Source organism: Salvelinus alpinus, chromosome 18, assembly GCF_045679555.1.
Source record: "Salvelinus alpinus chromosome 18, SLU_Salpinus.1, whole genome shotgun sequence".
Classification (NCBI taxonomy): domain Eukaryota; kingdom Metazoa; phylum Chordata; class Actinopteri; order Salmoniformes; family Salmonidae; genus Salvelinus; species Salvelinus alpinus.
In genome coordinates this window covers 43755347-43773599 of record NC_092103.1, presented here as the reverse complement: position 1 = coordinate 43773599, position 18253 = coordinate 43755347, and the positions used below count along the sequence as shown (strand labels likewise).

The 18253-nt window shown below is 42.6% G+C and overlaps 1 protein-coding gene across 1 annotated transcript in view; it reads left to right on the top strand.

The window, feature by feature from the left end:
- The window catches only part of LOC139544378 (A disintegrin and metalloproteinase with thrombospondin motifs 19-like), a 113131-nt gene that overhangs the window by 26424 nt on the left and 68454 nt on the right, over positions 1–18253 (top strand). Inside the window, exons 8-10 of the mRNA XM_071351403.1 lie at positions 8977–9082; positions 14975–15115; positions 15999–16149. Of these exons, the coding sequence (XP_071207504.1) occupies positions 8977–9082; positions 14975–15115; positions 15999–16149 (398 nt within the window). The remainder of the gene's footprint in view (positions 1–8976; positions 9083–14974; positions 15116–15998; positions 16150–18253) is intronic.

Sequence of the window (18253 nt, the reverse complement as noted above, 5' to 3'; positions counted from 1 at the left end):
ACATCATGTCTTGATACATCATGTCTTGATACATCATGGCCTGTTACATCATGTCCTGTTACATCATGTCCTGATACATCATGTCCTGTTACATCATGGCCTGTTACATCATGGCCTGTTACATCATGTCCTGTAACATCATGGCCTGTTCGTCTAGCCTTGTGAACCTGTGTGATCTGTGTGTCCCCCCTCCCCCGAGGTTGTGTTTTGTTCACATATAGACACTCTCACACACTCCTCTCTCTCTCCCACACAGCACACACAGACACACAGCACACACAGACACATGCACACACAGCACACACAGACACATGCACACACAGCACACACAGACACACACAACACAACACACAGCACACACACACACAGCACACATAGACACATGCACACACAGACACACAGCACACACAGACACATGCACACACAGACACACACAGACACAGACACACAGACACATGCACACACAGCACACACAGCACATATAGACACATGCACACACAGACACACAGCACAACACAGACACATGCACACACAGACACATGCACACACAGCACACACAGACACACAGCACACATCATACACACACACAGCACACACAGACACATGCACACACAGCACACACAGCACACACAGACACACACAACACACACACACCAGCGCATAGGCAATGGCCCATATTGTTGTTGTTCACCCTGGTTTTTATAGGAAGACATAACGAGCCGCACCGCGGGCACTTCCACTCCCTGGCCAAGCTCAGTGCATGCCTTTCCTTACAGGTAGTCACAAGAAGGGGTGTGTTCTGAATGGCACCCTATTCCCTATTTAGTGCCCTACTTATGACCAGGACCAATAAGGCAGAGGGTGAACAGACCACCAAGCAACACGCCATGCACCTCCACTAAGAATAAAGGAAGGGCGGAGGGAAACATGATGTAATCCTGGCTGTGTTAAAAGGAGATGTGGTTTGTTTGATGTGGATGTACTGACAGTTGTGGCTGCTTTGTGTGATGTAATGTTGTCTCTACCTTCTTGCCCTTTGTGCTGTTGTCTGTGCCCAATAATGTTTGTACCATGTTTTATGCTGCTACCATGTTGTGTTGCTACCATGTTGTTGCCATGTTGTGTTCCTACCATGCTGTGTTGTCATGTGTTGCTGCCTTGCTATGTTGTTGTCTTATAGGTCTCTCTTTATGTGGTGTTGTGTTGTCTCTCTTGTTGTGATGTGTGTTTTGTCCTATATTTATATTGTATTTATTTTTAATCTCAGGCCCCCGTCCCCGCAGGAGGCCTTTTGCCTTTTGGTAGGCCGTCATTGTAAATTTTCATGACCTCTCGGAGGTGTCAAAGTACACTGTATTTGACCTTACCCCTTTGGCCCCACTCTCCCAGCCTCCTCCCACTCTCCCAGCCTCCTCCCACTCTCCCAGCCTCCTCCCACTCTCCCAGCCTCCTTGCTGGCTTCAGGGCTAGTTTCCAGCCTCCAAGTGTGGAATTTGCGTGACATACACACACACAGCATGTAACAAAAGTCATCACTGTAGAGAGGGACAGGTAGATGGAGAGAAAGAAACGTTTAAGGGGGAAAGCTAGCCGTTGACCTAGATTCTCACAACCGCTGATTCCTCTGGTTCGTGTCGGCCATTCCTCCTTACACTGCCAATCCTCAGGTATCCTATCAAGGCTGGTGTGGTTATGGGTACCTTATGCTGTGTGCAACATGGCTGCAAAGCTAAAGTTCAATGTTTGACAAATTCGGCGTAACACCCCCTGTGTCTGTTCGGATTATGACCATGTTGTTTGACCTGAAGGTTTTCGCTACAGGCGAGTTTCCCTCTGGCCTCACTCTAAAAGCATACACTAAAATTAGATGTTTCCCTTTTTCTTCACCAGGCACGCTGTGCAACAATTTGATAGCTTTTGAGTGCATCCGCAGTGGGTAGGATATTATTGGGTACATATTTGTCAGTTTAAGCCTGAGATTAAGGATGGAGTAAAAATGTTACAACAACATGGAGAATTTTTCTTTGTGGGGGGGGGGTGGGGGTGGGGGTAGATGCACAGACGTTAAAGTGACTGCTTTAAGTAGAGCACCTGAAAATCCCATCACCATACATTTCATCGAAGTATACAATCACATTCTAGTTACTATGCGATGTTCATCTGATGTTCACTTACTCGTAGATCACAGATTACATGGCAATTTAGCATTCCTTTGCTCCTGTGTTTGTCCCGTACCCTATTTCATAAAACGCTAGCCCTAGTATGACAGGACAGAATGAGGGGAGGACTCCAAACCAGATCCTAAAGCACCCTGGTTTAATGTAGGTTTGCCGGTCGTACCGCCGCATAGTCAGTACAGGTGTACCACACATGTGGGCTTAGAGGCATGGGTTTGTCGTTAGACCGATTCCCAGATTGATGTTTAACTATAAAAATATCAAGCGAAATGGATTTGGGTACTCCAGGAGGATTAAAAATCCATCTTTTTTTCCCCCTGGATTTGGAGTTGCAGGTTCATTGAACATATACTTCATAAAAACAAGTTCTTATGTTACGTTTCTTTACTATCTGACGGAGGGAGAACACAAAAAAATATTCTGCTGCTTCCATTTTACTTTCCGTGAAAAGCAGACAATCTGGAGGTCGTTGTGGGCTAGGTGGAAGCTCCGCTACGTTGTTGTAAAACTTGTTTTAGCCCGCACTGTCCATTTCTCCCCCTCATTTACGTTTAGGTTTGACTAATGATGGAGGATTTGCCGGCTGGAGCATGGAGATAATGTGTCAAAACGTCTAGCATAAAGACTCATTGCCCCCCTCACACACCTGAAAGGAACAACGCCAGACCAAACACATCTTACCTCCATCCACGGCCTGTTATTGACATGGTTTGCCTACCGACGGAGGCCCTTACATAAATGGGCGACGGCAGAGAGCGTTATCATCGGGATCACAATGACTTGTCGTCTCACATTTCTCAAAGGAGTGGAGGGGTGTCATTAGGGGCCTTTTCAAGCCAACTCAACACCCAGAAGGGCCAGATGCCCAGCTAAGTGCAGGGGAACAGAGTGGCTGGCTGTTACTTCACAGGACCCGGGCTGCCAGAGACTCCTAGCATTCACTAATGGCCAGATTAGGGGCTAATCTCTACCGTCTAGCCCTGAAACCCAGTCATATTGCCCTGGAACCCACTCATATTGAACCCAGTCATATTGAAACCAGCCATATTGCCCTGAACTAGTCATAGACTGTTCTCTCTGCTACCGCACGGCAAGTGGGACCGGAGCCATAAGACCCCCCAAGCCATAAGACTCCTGAACATCTAATCAAATGGCTACCCGGACTATTTGCATTGCACCCCCCCCCCTCTTTTACACTTCTGCTACTCTCTGTTGTTATCATCTATGCATAGTCACTTTAATAACTCTACCTACATGTACATATTACCTAAATTACCTCGACAAACCGCTGCCCCTGCACATTGACTCTGTGATGGTACCCCCTGTATATAGTCTCACTATTGCTATTTTACTGCTGCTCTTTAATTATTTGTTACTTTTATTTCTTATTCTTATTTGTACTGCATTGTTGGTTAGGGGTTCGTAAGTAAGCATTTCTCTGTAAGGTTACACCTGTTGTATTTGGCGCATGTGACTAATACAATTTGATTTGATTTAATTTGAACCCCAGTCATATTGCCCTGAAACTGAGTCATATTGAACCCAGTCAAATTGAACTAAGTCATATTGCCCTGAAACCCAGTCATATTGAACCCAGTCATGTTGAACCCAGTCATGTTGAACCCAGTCATATTGCCCTGAAACACCAGTCATATTGAACCCAGTCATATTGCCCTGAAACCCAGTCATATTGAAACCAGTCATATTGAAACCAATCATATTGAACCCAGTCATGTTGAACCCAGTCATATTGCCCTGAAACTGAGTCATATTGAACCCAGTCATGTTGAACCCAGTCATATTGAACCCAGTCATATTGAACTAAGTCATATTGCCCTGAAACCCAGTCATATTGAAACCAGTCATATTGAACCCAGTCATATTGCACTGAAACCCAGTCATATTGAACCCAGTCATGTTGAACCCAGTCATATTGCCCTGAAACCCATTCAGTCATATTGCCCTGAAACCCATTCAGTCATATTGCCCTGAAACCCATTCAGTCATATTGCCCTGAAACCCATTCAGTCATATTGCCCTGAAACCCATTCAGTCATATTGCCCTGAAACCCATTCAGTCATATTGCCCTGAAACCCATTCAGTCATATTGCCCTGAAACCCATTCAGTCATATTGCCCTGAAACCCATTCAGTCATATTGCCCTGAAACCCATTCAGTCATATTGCCCCATCTTGAGATGTTTCTAAGAGACAGAAACATAGAAAATTAGCACATTTTGGGAGGAGTGAGTACAGGGAGTGTGTGTGTGTGTGTGTGTGTGTGTGTGTGTGTGTGTGTGTGTGTGTGTGTGTGTGTGTGTGTGTGTGGTGAGATGGCGAGCCTAAGATGTCTAATGGACATCCAGGCCCTTAGAAACTGCACTTAATTTATTTTATTTTCGTCCATCAAAGGCAGGATTGTTCTGCCGGTTTTCGTAATGGAAAGCATTAGTTCTGGATCCTTTTCAATGGGGTGATTAAGCCATCAAAGGTCACAGCATACGATCCACTACATGAGAAAATACAAAATCCCCTTCTCGTGTTTTCCCCCTTAACCTGATCCCGCAGGAGCAAAAGAGTTGCAGCTGTCATTTCCAGGCCAGAATTCGGGAGCACACACCAGACATGGCGCTAGTATGTTGAACTGTTAGGGCAATTTACCTGACGGTGGATGAAATGGAGGGCTTTTTCCCTTTGAACCGGATCCACATTTTTTAAATAAAGGCCTGAAATCACTTTGATTACTGGATGGAAGAGAAAGGAGAGGACAAGGGAGAACATACTGTATTATTGTAGAGTTAGAGTTAGGGCTTATTGTAGGGTTAGGGCTTATTGTAGGGTTAGGGCTTATTGTAGGGTTAGGGCTTATTGTAGGGTTAGGGTTTATTGTAGGCAGAGCCATCATGCCCCAGAGCCATCATGCCCGCAGGGGCATGTGCTCCCTCAGATTTGTCCTGTTTAAAAAATACATAAAAAAAATAAATAATAATAATATATACACTCCCGGTCAAACGTTTCTTTATTTTTACTATTTTCTACATTGTAGAATAATACTGAAGACATCACAACTATGAAATAACACATATGGAATCATGTAGTAAACAAAAAAGTTTTTTAGATTTTAGAATCTTCAAAGTAGCCACCCTTTGCCTTGAGTAGCCACCCTTTGCACACTCTTGGCATTCTCTCAACCAGCTTCACCTGGAATGCTTTTCCAACAGTCTTGAAGGAGTTCCCACATATGCTGAGCACTTGTTGGCTGTTTTTCCTTCACTCTACGGTCCAACTCATCCCAAACCATCTCAATTGGGTTGATGTTGGGTGTTTGTGGAGGCCAGGTCATCTCATGCAGCACTCCATCACTCTCCTTCTTGGTCAAATAACCCTTACACAGCCTGGAGGTGTGTTGGGTCATTGTTCTGTTGAAAAACAAATGATAGCTAAGCGCAAACCAGATGGGAGGCGTATCGCTGCAGAATGCTGTGGTAGCCATGCTGGTAAAGTGTACCTTGAATCCTAAAAATATCCCTGACCGTCTCACCAGCAAAACACCCACACACCATCACACCTCCTTCACAGTGGGAACCACACATTCGGAGGTCATCCGTTCACCTACTCTGCGTCTCACAAAGACACGGCGGTTGGAATAAAAAATCTCACATTTGGATCTTATGTCTAATGTCCATTGCTCGTGTTTCTTGGCCCAAGCAAGTCTCTTCTTCTTATTGGTGACCTGTAGTAGTGGTTTCTTTGCAGCAGTTCGACCATGAAGGCCTGATCCACGCAGTCTCCTCTGAACAGTTGATGTTGAGATGTGTCTGTTACTTGAACTCTGTGAAGCATTTATTTGGTCTGCAACTTCTGAGGCTGGTAACTCTAATGGACTTATCCTCTGCAGCAGAGGTAACTCTGGGTCTTCCATTCCTGTGACAGTCCTCACGAGAGCCAGTTTCATCATAGCGCTTGATGGTTTTTGCGACTGCACTTGAAGAAACGTTAAAAGTTCTTGACATTTTCCACATTGACTGACATTCATGTCTTAAAGTAATGATGGACTGTAATTTCTCTTTGCTTATTTGAGTTGTTATTGCTATAATATGGACTTGGTCTTTTACCAAATAGGGCAATCTTCTGTATACCACCCCTACCTTGTCACAACACAACTGATTGGCTCAAACGCATTAAGAAGGAAAGGAATTCCACAAATTAACTTTTAGCAAGCCACACCTGTTATTTGAAATGCATTCCAGGTGACTACCTCATGTAGCTGGTTGAGAGAAAGCCAAGAGTTTGCAAATATGTCATCAAGGCAAAAGGTGGCTACTTTGAAGAATCTCAAATATAAAATATATTAACCTTTCACGAGCCTCTACCCCGGGTCCGGGATCACCCCCCACCCCCCCCACACACTGATTAGCATAGCTAGCATAGCTTCACAAGTAGATAGTAGCATCTAAATATCATTAAATCACAAGTCCAAGACACCAGATGAAAGATACAGATCTTGTGAATAAAGCCACCATTTCAGATTTTTCAAATGTTTTACAGGGAAGACAAAATATGTAAATCTATTAGCTAAACACGTTAGCAAAATACACCACTATTCTAACTCCATCAGTTTCTTACTCCTTCAGGTGCTATCACCAATTCGGCTCAACTAAGATATTGATAGCCACTAACCAAGAAAAAACCTCTTCAGATGACAGTCTGATAACATATTCATGGTATAGGATAGTTTTTGTTAGAAAAAAGTGCATATTTCAGGTAGAAATCACAGTTTACAATTGCACCGACCATCACAAATCGACTAGAATTACTAGATAGAGCAACGTGTATGACCAATTTACTCATCATAAAACATTTCATAAAAATAGACAAAGCATAGCAATGGAAAGACCCAGTTCTTGTGATTTCAGACCATATTTCAGATTTTCTAAGCGTTTTTCAGCGAAAACACAATAAATCGATAAGTTAGCATACCACATGTGCAAACGTTACCAGAGCATCGATTCCAGCCAAAGAGCGCTATAACGTAATCACCGCCAAAATATATTAATTTTTTCACTAACCTTCTCAGAATTCTTCAGATGACACTCCTGTAACATCATTTTACAACATACATATACAGTTTGTTCGAAAAGGTGCATATTTAGCCATACAAAACCGTGGTTACACAATAAAAATACTAGGAAATCAAGCCTCAATATGTCTGACGTCATCTATCAGAGTGATCTAGTTTAATTGAAAGCTAATCATATACTTGACTAAAAAATACAGGGTTGACAGGAATCGAAAGACAAATTAGTTCTTAATGCAACCGCTGACTTACATTTTTAAAATTATCCTTACTTTTCAATACAGGGTTCGCCAAGTGACGCGATAACAAACAAAATGGCGAAATATGCGTTTAAAATATTTCGACAGAACAACAATTTATCATATTAAATATTGCTTACTTTGAGCTGTTCTTCCATCATATTCTTGGGCAATGTATCCTTTCTATGTTATAAACGTCTTTTGGTCGATAGATGTCCTCTGTCCTTCGAAATGTCCACCACCAACGACCGACACCCCGAAACGTTTCCAAAGCTAAAAAGGGCACGACAAAGAAATTCCTCAAAATCGCACTAAACGGATATAAATTGCTATAAAACGGTTCAAATTAACTACATTATGATGTTTTTAACAACTATAACGACTGAAAACATGACCGGAGAAATCTAACTAGTTAAACAACGATTTGGAATGAGGCAGGTCCGATGCCTATCTTGCTTGTGGCGCGCGGAGAAGAGAGGGAGGTGCTCCCACGTTTTGTGGTTTTATATGGGCTGGGATTGTGCAATAGACTCCATTCAAAACGTGATGACGTACAGACACCCAGAGGAAGACGTAGGCAGTGTCGGTTTCTTCATAGCATTCACTGTCGCCTTAAAAACAGACTCCAGATCAGGGGTAAAAAATTCTGAAATCTGACTCCTGTCATGAAAAGTGCTGTAGATATTGTTCTGTACCACTCAGAGACAAAATTCCAACTTCTATAGAAACTAGAAGGTGTTTTCTATCCAATAATAACAATAATATGCATATTGTACGATCAAGAATTTAGCACGAGGCAGTTTAATTTGGAGACCCAAATATGCTAATGCGGAACAGCACCCCCTATAGTTGCAAGAAGTTAACATTTGTTGAACACTTTTTTGGTTACTACATGATTCCATATGTGTTCATAGTTTTGATATCTTCACTATTATTCTACAATGTAGAAAATAGTAAAAATAAAGACAAACCCTTGAATGAGTAGGTGTGTCCAGACTTTGGACTGGAAATGTATATTATTTATTTGTTGTAATACAACTAGCCACCTAGCATTTTTATGAAGTTGGCTTTAGCTAGCCCAGATAGGTTCCCAATCTCCAAACCCCATATCTAGCTATCAATAAGCCATTTCAGGTTATCACTCAAATTAGAGTAGCTAGCTTATCTAACTATTTTAGCTGGCATGCCTGCTGAAATTAAAAAGCAAGCAGGAACTAAATGTAATGAAAAGACTCACATTCCTTTCAATCTTTCACCAAGATTTTTAGAAGAGATGCAGAGAAGAATATTTTGTTTCTTTAAAAAATAACCACCAGTCAGGAGGATACAGACAGCTAAAAGGGTATGCTTAGATTTTTTTTACAGAGAAATAGGAAATAGGAAAAAGGTCTTTCAGGTGTTTGAAAAGGCCTAGCCCCCTCCGGACCACGGATTCCACCCTTAGAGATGTCAACCATTTTGTTTTCCCTGTTCTCCATTGCAGGCATTGCCTACCTGAGCGGCATGTGCAGCGAGAGAAGGAAATGCATCCTTGCTGAGGACAACGGCCTCAACCTGGCCTTCACCATCGCTCACGAAATGGGCCACAAGTGAGTCAAGTTTTTCCTCTCCCATAACTTTCACCTCACACTTTCACCTCGATATCCACCACAAAGGCTAACCAACTGTCACCTCACTCTTCACAAGCTCGATATCCACCACAAAGGCTAACCAACTGTCACCTCACTCTTCACAAGCTCGATATCCACCACAAAGGCTAACCAACTGTCACCTCACTCTTCACAAGCTCGATATCCACCACAAAGGCTAACCAACTGTCACCTCACTCTTCACAAGCTCGATATCCACCACAAAGGCTAACCAACTGTCAGCTCACTCTTCACAAGCTCGATATCCACCACAAAGGCTAACCAACTTTCCCCTCACGCTTCACAAGCTCGATATCCACCACAAAGGCTAACCAACTTAATTATCTCACAAACATGGTATGACATCTATAATTACTATAGACAGTTGGCTGTGCAATGCCATGAGTTGTGTGGAAACAAATCTATCGACACAAGTTTACGCAGTAGTTTTGTATCTGAATTTAGCAGAGAAATCGATCGCTAAGATGCACTGACTTTATTTTATGCCCTGATAACAGAGTAAGAGTTCTATTCAGTCTGTATCGCTGAACATTCCTTTAAATTTCAATCACGCAGTAACGCTGAACTTCCGCGATATGGATTGAATTGAGCCCTAAAGCTCTGTTAAGTAAAGTCATGGTGGTATGGGGAGTCAAAGGAGCCTACTTGCCCTTAGAGGGCCCTTCAAGGTGTCCCCAGAGCGAAAGAGTGAGCAGCTCCGCTAATGCTAACGTAGCATCTGGTCTTAAGAAAGCCTCCAAGGATGTGTCATCATCATCCTCACTAGCTCTGTATAGGAAAATCCTCTGGTTGAATTTTGTTCCAAAAACACCACTGTGCTTTGTCAGGGCTGTAGCCGCTGTTCCAGTTTGTCTTTTTGTTTATTGGATTGTGTGTGTGAAGCTATTGTTTATCCAACTGTGTGTGTCTGTAGATTTGTTGGACAAACTGAAGTCTCTGGGGTGGTGAGATCAGTGCCCGAAGTTGGTTGCTCGTCTTTGTTGTGTGCTTGTCCCAGTTTGGTCCCGCTGATTCAACAGAGATGGGGTTATCTGAGTCTAGAACGCTAATTATTAACTAGTTATTTCATTGTTAATGACATGTTATGTGTAAGCATGCGTCTTGGGACGCGAGTCTTCCTATGAATTTGCCTGCATGTACTTAAATGCATTCACATGTTGGCTATTGGTGCTAGCCTACAAAACTAGAGATGTGTGTGTGCGTGTATGTCTGTGTTTGTGTGTGATGTATCTGTCTCAAGATAGCGAACAGGAAAACTAGTTGATGAGTCCTGGAGCACACTTGTCTCTGCCAAATGAGCTCAGAGATCAGAGCTCGCGTTCGTCATGACTTGGCAGTAGTTTCACAAAGGCCACGCTGATGCGGACTACAACTCAAAGACATCAAAGTATCTTGAGTCACTTTCCAAAGGCAGTTGGGGTGAACTGACACAGAATTTAATTACAGAGTCAATACCGTTGAGTGCAAATGTCACAGGGCTAGCAAAGCATGTCACAGGGCTAGCGTAGCATGACACAGGGCTAGCGTAGCATAACAGAAAAATAGCATAGCATGACACAGGGCTAGCGTAGCATGACACGGGGCTAGCGTAGCATGAGACAAGGCTAGCATAGCATGACAGTGGGCTAGTGTAGCATGACACATGGCTAGTGTAGCATGACACAGGGCTAGCATAGCATGAGACAAGGCTAGCGTAGCATGAGACAAGGCTAGCGTAGCATGACACAGGGCTAACGTAGCATGACAGAGGGCTAGCGTAGCATGACACAGGGCTAGCGTAGCATGACACAGGGATAACGTAGCATGACATAGGGCCAGTGTAGCATGACACAGGGCTAGTGTCGCATGAGACAAGGCTAGCATAGCATGAGACAAGGCTAACGTAGCATGACACATGGCTAGCGTAGCATGACACAGGGCTAGCGTAGCTTGACAGAGGGCTAACGTAGCTTGACAGAGGGCCAGTGTAGAATGAAACAGGGCTAGTGTAGCATGACACATGCCAGAGCTGTCTTCGGAAGGTGAAAGCCATGACGTAGTGCATTCACAAAACACAAGGTGCAAAAGAAAGGCTGTCTTGTATGAGGTCATTACACATAACGTTATTCATCCAATGCATCATCCATCATCTTCCACTCAAAATAGCAAAATATTATTGTGAACATTCTCGTTCTATCTCTCTCGTTTGACTACATTTTAATTTGTGTTTCACTCTATTTCTTTTCCATAAACCTTTAAAATAATTTGTTAATATATTGCACTTATGTGCCTTAATGGTCTGAGTATTTTTGTAAGGTACTAGAGATTAATAATGGCCTAGAACTGCCATTAGAATTCATCCTATAATTGCTCTAAAAATATACAATCAAGTGAAATATTCGTTATGTCATTTGATATGTTACTGTAAGTTGAAAACTGATGTTTGATTTAGGAAAAAAAAGTTTTTTAAATAAAGCTCTTGCGGATAGCTTTTGGCATATCCCATCTGTTATACATTTGGGACTAAATTTAATATACATGTCTGACAGTCAAAAGGATGTATTTTTAGCTGTGTAGCTCAGAGTAAAATAGCAGAGTATCAGTCTTTGCAATGGCTTGGATGGCCTCATTGAATTTGCCATTTTTAAAACATAAGATAAAACGTCTGAAGTAGACACAAAATGTTCTTCTAAGGGGATTTATAGCCAGTCATGCAGAACTAACTGAGATTAAAAACCAATGGTCGCGTTAACTATCAAATCAGATGCTTCACAGTCCAGATGCCGACTGCTTTATCTGCATGTGGTGTTTGGATATTTTTATTTTATTTAACTAGTCAAGTCAGTTAAGAACAAATTCGTATTTACAATGACGGCCTATCAAAAGGCAAAGGCCTCCTGCGGGGACGGGGGATTAAAAATAAAAAATAAAATTAAAATATAGGACAAAACACACATCACAACACTACATAAAGAGAGACCTAAGACAACAACATAGCATGACAACAACACATGACAACACAGCATGATAGCAACACAACATGACAACAACATGGTAGCAACACAACATGGTAGCAGCACAATACATGGTACAAATATTATTCGGCACAGACAACAGCACAAAGGGAAATAATGTAGAGACAACAATACATCACACGAAGCAGCCACAACTGTCAGTAAGAGTGTCCATGATTGAGTCTTTTAATGAAGAGAGTTTGAGTGTTTTTTTGCAGCTTGTTCCAGTGGCTAGCTGCAGCGAACTGAAAAAGACGAAATGACCCAGGGATGTGTGTTGCTTTGAGGACCTTTAACAGAATGTGACTGGTAGAACGGGTGTTGTATGTGGAGGATGAGGGCTGCAGGAGGTGTGAATGGTTTACAGAGAAACCAGAGTTCAATATCGAGCTGAACCTAAATTTCACATCCTCTCTAGCCTTCCTATGTAGACTCCTGGCTGGCTAGCATCTGATGACTTGAGAGAAACAAACAGGAATTATTTAGCAGAAGTTGTTTCTGAACAACTTGCAGAAGTTGCAGAGTTTTGTGCATTTCTCTCCTAACTCAGTGTTTGACTTGTTCCTCGGTAATGATGGGGTCATGTCCTCTGTAGACAATGGTGGGTTAAGGAAAGCATCTGAAAGGCCCGGCTTAGTCCTGAGCCGTTGGGTCCCTGACAAGGCTTGCGAGTCACCTCCATTTTAGTAACCTTATCAAAGTGTTTTTACAAGAGAGAGGCTTTGTTCCTCCTCTGTGACCCTTGATGCACATGATCTTTTCTCACCAGCCACTGATGCGATTTCACAATAGGCCCAGGAGGTCTCACTTTGTCCTGTGGAAATGCTGTAAAAAAAGGAGAAAAAAGGGAGGAAACCAGCCCAAATGTAGACATGAAGGGAATTATCTAAGATCTGAAGGTTGACTGTTGGGAATATATTGCTAATGAAGGATTCCGTATTATGGGATATGATTTATGATAATATATGTGCTTTATTTGTACATGAATAGTGACTTAAAATACATCATGGACATGCATGCAGTGCAGAATATTTTGAAAATATCAGAGGGGGTTTTGCTGTCAAGACAGGGAGGGGTTTGGGGTCAAGCTTCAAGTAAATCACGACCTGGTCCACTGATTTAATCCTCACATAATAATTTCCCAAAAAATGTCTAACAGTGTTTCTTTATTGCCAGACTTTTGTCTCCCATTTGCACTAGAGAGCCAAGCCAATGAAACCACTTTAAAGGGTTAAAGGGGCAGTGCAGTTAAACATTAGATTTTTCCATCTCTATGAGATCTTAGGGCACCATAGGGCTCTGGTCAAAAGTAGTGCACTATGTAGGGAATAGGACTCTGGTCAAAAGTAGAGCACTATGTAGGGAATAGGGCTCTGGTCAAAAGTAGTGCACTATGTAGGGAATAGGGCTCTGGTCAAAAGTAGTGCACTATGTAGGGGATAGGGCTCTGGTCAAAAGTAGTGCACTATGTAGGGAATATGGCTCTGGTCAAAAGTAGTGCACTATGTAGGGAATAGGGCTCTGGTCAAAAGTAGTGCACTATGTAGGGAATAGGGCTCTGGTCAAAAGTAGTGCACTATGTAGGGAAAATGGCTCTGGTCAAAAGTAGTGCACTATGTAGGGAATAGGGCTCTGGTCAAAAGTAGTGCACTATGTAGGGAAAATGTTTCTGGTCAAAAGTAGTGCACTATGTAGGGAATAGGGCTCTGGTCAAAAGTAGTGCACTATGTAGGGAATATGGCTCTGGTCAAAAGTAGTGCACTATGTAGGGAATAGGGCTCTGGTCAAAAGTAGTGCACTATGTAGGGAATATGCCTCTGGTCAAAAGTAGTGCACAATGTAGGGAAATTGGCTCTGGTCAAAAGTAGTGCACTATGTAGGGAATAGGGCTCTGGTCAAAAGTAGTGCACTATGTAGGGAATAGGGCTCTGGTCAAAAGTAGTGCACTATGTAGGGAATATGGCTCTGGTCAAAAGTAGTGCACTATGTAGGGAAAATGGCTCTGGTCAAAAGTAGTGCACTATGTAGGGAATAGGGCTCTGGTCAAAAGTAGTGCACTATGTAGGGAATATGGCTCTGGTCAAAAGTAGTGCACTATGTAGGGAATAGGGCTCTGGTCAAAAGTAGTGCACTATGTAGGGGATAGGGTGCTACTTGAGGATACAGCCAAATGGAAACCCACCCCTTCCCTCTACCCTCTCTGGATAGAAATCTGTAGCAGATGGGCATTGACTCGTTGCCCTCAGCAACTGGAATCAAGGCGCATTTAATACCCGTGACTGAGTGAATTTGTGCCGATGTTTATTTGCTAATTCCCGGCGCTTTTCATGTTCTTGCTTGTTTTTCGGGCAACGACACATGGTTATGGTTTCATGCTAGTGTGTCCTCCTCGGACCAGGTTGGGTGTATTTTTTTTGTCCTCTGGTTTTGATAATGTCGATAATGTGCTGGTAATGTGTAGTGACATTTTTCTGAAATCCATGTTGGATTTCCTCCCAGTTTACACCCTGCTGATTCAAGAAATCATCCAACCAGGATTTCTGGGGGGGGGAAGTTTTAGGAAATTTTCAGGAATTTTGCTAATGTGTGTAAATGTGTCTGATTTTAGCTGAGATTATAGCTCTTTAAACCTACTCTGACACCTCTTGATTGATTTGAGGATCCCTGTTGCCTTAAAGTTTTAGGACATTTTCAGGAATTTTGCTAGCCTCGATTGTGGTATCATGGCATGATAAAGAGTGTTAAGGAGTGGTATGATGGCACAAACAGACTGGTACCCAGGAAAGAATTTTGCAACCTTAGTCAATAATGTTTTTTTTCTCTCTCTCTGTGACTGTAGCATGGGTGTGAGTCACGACAACGACCACCAGTCATGTGCGGACGGCCTCCACATCATGTCGGGAGAATGGGTCAAAGGTCAGAACCTGGGCGATGTTTCCTGGTCCGGCTGTAGCCGTGACGACGTGGAGAAGTTCCTCCGGTAAACCAGCCATCCTTCGTCCTCCTCTTCCTTCCTCCTTCTCACCCTGATCATTTATGTTTCAATTCATTTCATTTCATTAATTGGTTGTCAATTTGACCAACTTAAATGTTAAAATAACGTTTATATATTTATTAATTTCATATCGGTTATTTGAAGTCCATTGCCACGATCACATGTCATCCATTTGCACAGAAAACAGGACACCCTGCTTACTTCAATGTTTCACTCCTCTCCCCAGTGACGTTATGCATGTATGTCTAAAGACTTGTTTATAACATCAACTACAGCCACAAGAGTCATGCTGTGGAGGAATGCAGGTTGACATTTATTGTCATGAATCTTGCCCTGGAGGCAGAACTGAGCGATTTTCAATAGATGGGCCAGCTGCAAAGTCAAAATTGGCTATGTTGTAAAAATTCATGAAAACGAAAACTTGATTTTTAGTCTTCATTTCAGATTCATGACAATGAATGCCAACCTGCTGGAGGAATGAGGGTTTGAATGAGACAGCTGAAAGCTGTGGATGATTAGTTGACCATAATACAGTAGTAAAGTACAGTCAGTGCAGCTGGGAATTTGGCCCGTATTCACAAATCAGTTTAGCCTTTTAGATCATAATGAATAAGATTATATCGACAGGGGGACCTGATCCTAGATCAGAACTCCTACTCTGAGACGCTTTATGAGCCCAGACCTGGGTTCAAATAGTATTTGCCATAGTGATGTGAAATGCCCTCAATAGGAATCCATAGTGACGTCAAATGCTCAATCGGAAGTCACTTCTTTGCCAGGTTAGTGGAGAGTGACTCAGTAGAGAACTTTTCTGTGTGTGTGTGTGTCCGTGTGTCCATGTGTGTGCATGCACGTGTGTGTGTCGTAGGTCCAAGGCCAGTAGTTGTCTCCTCCAGACCGACCCGCTGAGCTTGAACTCAGTGATCCTGCCATTCAAACACCCAGGGATGACCTACACGGCAGATGAACAGTGTCAGATCCTCTTCGGAGCCACCGCCTCCCACTGTCAGAACATGCAGGTGAGTGAAGCACTAGGAAATGGGAGTTGATTACAAAAGGCATGAACTGCATCGCTGCATCGGAAATGGCGCCATTTCTTTTCTAAGGGTGCAGTCACACTGAGCAGCACAGAGTAAAATGGTGGAGCCAACTGAATGTATTTCAATGGGGAAGGTGCATTGGTTTGCATGAGGTTGCAGCACACCAAGCACGGCCTCAAAAAGCGCGTAGCTTATACTCTGTTACCTCTGTGTGGGATGCGTCGCGAGGTCATCCTACATCTGAACCGAGCATGTTGGGATCAGTACCTAGTTTTGAGTTCAGAGAATATTTCCCCCTATTAAAGACAAGAGCTGTGTTCGAATACCCATGCTAACATACTGTATACCGCATACTTAATGAGTATATACTACATACTACATACTATTAGTTCATTTTAGTGTACTGTAAATAAACGGTATCCTTTTAGATGAGCGTACTAGAGCTTTGCCTGTCTACCGGAAGTTGATGCTGTTGCTATGCAACCTCTTACTAGCTTGTTAGCATAACAATTACTAGCTAGACTTTTTACGACTTCGGGTGTGTTCTTAAATTCAATCTGGAGTGCCAGCGTGCGCTCAGAGACCGCTCTGGGCGTTCATCAACTCAGAGAGTTGTCAGATTGTCAGTTCATAAATTCAGAGCGTTTCGCTCTGGGAGCGTTCAGAGCGCACACTGGACACTCTGGCCCGAGGAGTAGGGTTGACCCGAGTGTTCTGGCCTCACAACGGCAGTCAAGCACCCAAGCTAACGTTGGCTAGCTTGCTAGCTACTTCCAGACACAAATTAGAGAACAACTCACTCTGATCATTTTACACGCCCTAGCAGAGCTGGTTAGGCAGTTTTCATGTTATCTAGAGTGTTGGTGACTAATTGTGCTGCTGCTGGCAACAATTGAATTACTCTGACACTGGCCATATTCAACGGGTGTTGAGCATAAATTCATCAGTTATTCTGCGCTCGAGAGCGCTCTGAAATCGGAGTAGCTAGCCAGAGCGAATTTACAAAAGCACCCGAATGTCCATTGAGAACACACAATGACAATACCACTTAGCTAAGAATGAGAGGAATAATCCAGTCAATAAACATTGGGTAGTTAGTTAGAGATAGCATATAGTTAATATACTGGCAGATTTCAGTTATTAGTAGACAACTAACATTAGGTAGCTAACTAACATACCGGTACATACTACTGTAATGCTATGTGGTTCGTAAGGATAGCATAGCTAACAAATTGTCAGCCAACATAATGTGTAAGGTAACTTATTTGAAAGTCATTACTTTATTACATTGTTCAAAATGTTCTTAACATTTGTCATAATTTGTTAAAACAATGAATTTGTATCTGTTCTCGTTGGACTTCGGCTGCATATTTTCCGCCATTTTCTTCAAATCTGAAAACGATGTGAAGCCACGCCCATTTTCTGAAGAATTGCATTATGGGCCCTAAAAGCACGTAAATAGTGTCCACTACTTGTATACTTAATATTTTGGCGATTGTAGTACGACATCCGGGAACTTTTGGCATACTAACTACATCCATACTATGACCAATAAGCATACTATATACTCAATTTACGCCAAAAATAGTACAGTTAGTGCGGTTAGTATGAGCATTCGAAGATTTGTGATTATGTACGGAAGTTCTCCCCTTACTAAGATAACAACAACAACCAATGTCATATTTCTAAAACTAGAAAATGACTCAAATTAAAATAGATTTCCTACATAGCAGAAATCAAAGCGATCTTGACTTCAACGATTCCTACTTATGTCACAATGGCACACTCACTGAAATACAATTGTACTTATTTTGCACTGTTGCCACTGTATGTTTGTCACCGTGTTACTATGGAGACACTGGTATCAACCACATCCATCAGTTCCAGAACATATCCCCCTTTCCGAAAGGAACCGATCTCTATCTCTCTGAGAACCCTACAAATCACTTCCTCCGAGGTCTCGGGGGGGGGGGGGAATGTTTTTACTGTTTCGATAACCACTCAAGCTTTAATTCATAAAAACGGAGACATATGAACTCTCCCACCAGTCGCTCTGAGTGAATCCTTAATCTCCACCATGAAT